Raw genomic sequence first — 5,539 nt, 5'->3', positions numbered from 1 at the left:
TAAGCTATAACAAGTTTAATATGCACTTTAGCATAATATTCAACATATACATAAAGTAAAATAATATGTATTACACATGATATAAAGTAAAAATGACATGAAACATTACTAACATTAACTTACATATAAGTAACCATGTAATTAGTATGAATTATTATGACATGCATATATACATGGAATTCAATATATTTAAGCTTGGCTTAAATCTTATAATGTTACAAATAGCAATTAAATGGTATTCATGCTAAAATTATTTTCTTAAAAAATAAATTTTGTTGCATATAAATATATTAGCAAAACATGCAAAATACATACATGGGCATATGAAACAAAACTATGTGGCTAAAGTAAGTTAATAAAATTAACTTCAAGTTAGTCATATTTTAATAACAATAGCTATACTATGTTATCGAAAAAATATTACGAAGCAAATAAATAAATGAAGAAGCATCGGGCTTCTTGATCAAGCCATTATCTCAAAACACTTCCGGTGGTGAGAAAATTAAACATTATACTTATCATCGCTTCAGGGATGATATTGCACATAATTGGTACAAAATATTTCATCTACTACTGAAGATGATTTTAACTCATTACTTACTTCAGGAAGTAATGAAGTTTTTTATAGAACACATCCACTTTAGGGGATTAAATCAAGAATTGTATGCTTGCTTCTGGAGACAATATCACATTCACTTTAGGGGATGAAATCGAGAATTTATATATATATATATAAGCAAAAAAATAATAAAAATTATACTAGAAAAAATAACATTCTACCTTGATCGATCGTAACGTAACTGTTGGGTGGAGAGCCCATAACATTATTGCAGAAATAATACACAAAAATATATAAGATATTAATAAGAAATTACATCAACATAAAGCAGCGGAAATAATCGATCAAACGAAGGCTCAAAGAGCCAGATCCATTTCTTAGGCTTTACTCACGATCACTAAGATCGGCAGCCTTAAGATAAAAGCCACGGTTGCATATGATTTTGGCACAAAACCCTTGCCACAAAGGCTATAACCCTCGATCACACAGATCTTCTTAGTACACGGTCACTGAGACCTTCAATCTCTCTATTTCACAAAGATTTGCACTGAGCTTATCAGAACAGTTCACTGTTATAAGATAGGAGAAGGAGTCTCCTATTTATAGGGCCGAGAGAAGAGATGGAGATGGAAGATAGGGATCACTTTCCATAAACCATCAGCTTGGTTTTGGAAGGAGACCATCGTTGCAAGAGGAAAGTGAATCACAAAGAGGGAATAGAGAGATGTGAGATATGAGAGAATATGAGGGTTAGGTAGAAAATAAGTAACCAATTCGAGTCGGGTCGGGTCGTGGGTCCGTTTGTGGATCGTGAGCTACGGCCAAACCGTAGCCATCCAAGTGGGTGTATTGGGCCTCCCTATTTTTTTTGGTCATGGGCCATAAATTTTCCAACATATTTCCCCTTGGACCAGGACCCAAAAAGAGCCAAGGCCCAAAGGGAAAAATTAAACGGATCTGGCAAACATCTTAGCCGATTTTTCCTGCAAAATAAAGATGTTAGTAATAAAATTTAACTTATGGTATTTCAAACACAAAGCATAGCACACAACATAATTAACTTTTGCACAAAGCATAGCACACAACATAATTAACTTTTGCACAAAGCAAGCACCAAGCAAATAGCGACGCTATAAACTCCTAGCCACCGAGGCTAAATCAAACAGCCACTCAGGCAAATTTACGTCATCAAGGCACACAAAGAACTCAACGAGCCACTTAGGCATTCACATACGGCCACTAAATCACAATCACACAGCCACATAGGCTAAAAATTACCACCAAAATAATGTCACAAAGACATACAACCACATAGGTTTATCGAGCCACTTAGGCTTGTTCATAAAACCACTAAGGTTCATTCATACATCCACTAAGGCTCAATTTAAAAAATATCCACACAGGCTCAATTTAAAAAAAAATTAGCCACTTAGGCATAAATCACAAAGACTAACAATATCCACAAATGAACATTACTTAATGCACTAAGCAATAATATCACTCACAACACAAGTGTACATAGCGATTATTTTCAGCAAAATGACAGAAAAATTCAGCAGTAAATATTGCATGAAAAACAGTCCAAAATTCACAGAGAATTACTAATCGAGAAAAACAAAGATGGTTAGATGTTACCGTGAGTCTTCAAGATCATAGCAACTGTGGCTCTGATACCACTGTTGGGTGGAGAGCCCATAACATTATTGCATAAATAATACACAAAAATATAAAAGATATTAATAAGAAATTCAATTAACATAAAGCAGCGGAAATAATCGATCAAACGAAGGCTCAGAGAGCCAAATCCATTTCTTAGGCTTTACTCACGATCACTAAGATCGGCAGCCTTAAGATAAAATCCACGGTTGCACACGATTTTGGCACAAAGCCCTTGCCATAAAGGCTATAACCCTCGATCACACAGATCTTCTTAGCACACGGTCACTGAGACCTTCAATCTCTCTATTTCACAAAGATTTGCACTGAGCTTATTGGAATAGTTCACTGTTATAAGATAGGAGAAGGAGTCTCCTATTTATAGGGCCGAGAGAAGAGATGGAGATGGAAGATAGGGATCACCTTCCATAAACCATCAGCTTGGTTTTGGAAGGAGACCATCGTTGCAAGAGGAAAGTGAGTCACAGAGAAGGAATAGAGAGATGTGAGATATGAGAGAATATGAGGGTTAGGTAGAAAATAAGTAACCAATCCGAGTCGGGTCGGGTCGTGGGTCGGTTTGTGGGTCGTGGGCTCCGGCCAAACCGTAGCCATCCAAGTGGGGGTATCGGGCCTCCCTATTTTTTTTGGTCATGGGCCATAAATTTTCCAACAGTAACGTCGTGTTGATAACGTGTTATAACTTTAGAGAAATTATAAGTTTATTAGCCTATCACTCCTAATAAAATATAATGAAAATAATATATGTATTTCTCCAAATCACTTTCTTATTCTCTCCAAAAATCCATCTACAAATGAAATACATGGTGGTATTAAAAATGAATACAGTAAAACCTCTAAATTAATAACCTTGGGACCATGAAATTTTATTAATTTAGAGAGATATTAATTTATTGATAAATTAATATTTTATTAATTAAAAGAAAGACTTTTTAAATTCAGCAAATTTAGTACATATGTACTGAAAATAAATGAATTCATATATGTTTCATTAATTATATTCATGCATTAATCAATTTTTTTGTAACTAATTAAATATATTCATGTATAATATCAATTCATTTTATACAATTAACTATTATATTCATAGACGCGTGTATCAATTTATTGAAATTATTAAACATACATGTTTACATTAATTCGTTGCACTTAAATAACTATTGTAACCAATTAAATATATTCATGTTACACCCAACCATATCTTCTCATCTAAAAGGCATCGCAAAATCATCTATGAATGATCCAATGCGTAAAGCATTACAGACTTCATAATTGAGCAAATTACCATAATATTTATAATTATAATATTTATGAATTATTAATTTAGAGTTTTAATGGGACCTAATATTTATAAAGGAATTTTTTGAAAAATTATTATCTTATTATCTTATCGAATTTGATGATTTTTTACAAATGCCCAAATCGGGATCAGAAAATGTTATTATTTTATAGAGTGTATTAATTTATAGAGTATTAATTTATAGAGGTTTTACTGTATCAAGAGGCGTATGCATTTATATATACATATTATATATTATAGTTAATTTATTTTCAAGTAATTCTTTTCTGAAAATGTTATGATGCTAAGTCTCAATCAAAATGGCAATACGATACCTAAATATGTTTGAATGAATTTATAATTTTTCAAAAAATATTTTATAAAATATTTAGTATTTAAAAAAAAAATCCCAAGTAGATTGTACAAGAATTTATAAAATTCAAAAACAAAAATGGTCAGGATTTACTAACTTTTTCGAAAATTAAAAGATTTTCATGATCACATTTCGGAATCTTTTAAATAAATTTAGTCGAAAGCCCTCAAGCTCTTGATTTCCAACCATGAATATATATTAATAAATTTAACAAGAAAAATGATATTTATTTTTTTCAACTATCATTCATAACTCCTTCCAATCAGGAACTAATGAACTATGATTGAAGTTGTGCACAAAAGTTATGCTTTCCTCCTACTTTATTACATAATAATTTGAAAGACAGCCCTTATACTGAAGTTTCTTGATTTTAATCTTGCTCAGATACAACATTCAAAATGCTGATCTACAGGCCCTTCAACACATCATTGGGATATAAAGACAGATTCCTCACTACAACAATTTACATCATAAATTCATGATACACTTTCTTACAAAATTGTAGCTTCTCAGACTGCGGATGAGGAGAGGTTTATGCAACGGCAAGACGTCCTTCTGCAGAGAAAGACAGAAATAGGTTTATGCAACGGCAAGACGTCCTTCTGCAGAGAAAGACAGAAATAAGCACAGGTACTCGGCAGTAAGCCTAGATTTTATACATTCCATGTCAAAAGAGCAAATTTTAGGCTTGATGATGACTCCCATTTCGTAAAATGAGACTGAACTCGGGATTTGTATCAAGAAGATATGTTGTTGTTATGTTGTATATGACATACTCATTCACAGCTTGAGGTGAGAAATGCCCCTTCTAAGTTGGAGTACTCAGACTTCTCCAATATGAGATTGTGCAGGCACAGATGCTCTTGTTGGAAGTACAATGAATTGATGCTGCCGTGATGGCCACCTCCTTTCCTAGTCTCGATAATTTTCTGTGTTGCTGGTAATAGGCTAATGACTCTCGGGCAACCTGTTACAGCATACATGCAGGGCGTCCAGCATTCAGCACTGGCTCACAACAAACACATACGCACACACACAAACATATATGTTCAAGGAACAATGGAACTAGGATTTATAGAAAATCGAAATCAATTGATATTCAACTCAAAATTGATCAGTAAAAGCTCGTTTGAGCTTGGGTTGTTAAATATTTCAAACCAAAGCTTGAACACAATTTTTTTCTTCAAGTAGCCTCAGTTAGTGAAAGAAAAACGAAATATGTTTCGAAAAATCAAGTTACTGGAGCTTTGCTCATGTTTGGTTCTAGTAAGGCTTATTAGTTTGATTTGGTTCACAATCAAAGCAAATTGAAAAACAATTGTTTAGAACTCAATAAAATTTCAAACAAGTTTGGAACAATCGAATCACTCAATTCTTTTAATGGAACCACAAATCCAGATTCCATTGCTGTTAACTACTTGTTTTACTGATAGCATTTTTCACATATTTGAACATTAACCTATCAAGTTCATTCCATGATCCAGACATCACACAGAAATGATTTTAAACTTGATGTTTCTGCTTGATAGGTGAATCAGAAGGGAAAACTTATCCTCTAAGAAGATTGATATTCATAAAGAAGCGATATATTACTGGACAACATACCGCCAAGGGAATTCGCTTGTGTCAATTCCAGCTTGGTGAAGCTCAT

At 33.1% G+C, this 5,539-nt stretch overlaps 1 protein-coding gene across 1 annotated transcript in view; it reads right to left on the bottom strand.

Annotated features, from left to right (window-relative positions):
- Positions 4,246 to 5,539, bottom strand: part of LOC105158896 (UDP-N-acetylmuramoyl-L-alanyl-D-glutamate--2,6-diaminopimelate ligase) — a gene marked incomplete in the record, with an annotated part of 5,756 nt that continues 4,462 nt past the window's right edge. Inside the window, 1 exon segment of the mRNA XM_020695575.1 lies at positions 4,246 to 4,855. Within this exon segment, the coding sequence (XP_020551234.1) occupies positions 4,837 to 4,855 (19 nt within the window).

This window comes from Sesamum indicum, linkage group LG1 (assembly GCF_000512975.1).
Source record: "Sesamum indicum cultivar Zhongzhi No. 13 linkage group LG1, S_indicum_v1.0, whole genome shotgun sequence".
NCBI lineage: Eukaryota > Viridiplantae > Streptophyta > Magnoliopsida > Lamiales > Pedaliaceae > Sesamum > Sesamum indicum.
The sequence above is the reverse complement of the archived record's forward strand: the minus strand, read 5'-3'. Positions and strand labels throughout refer to the sequence as shown.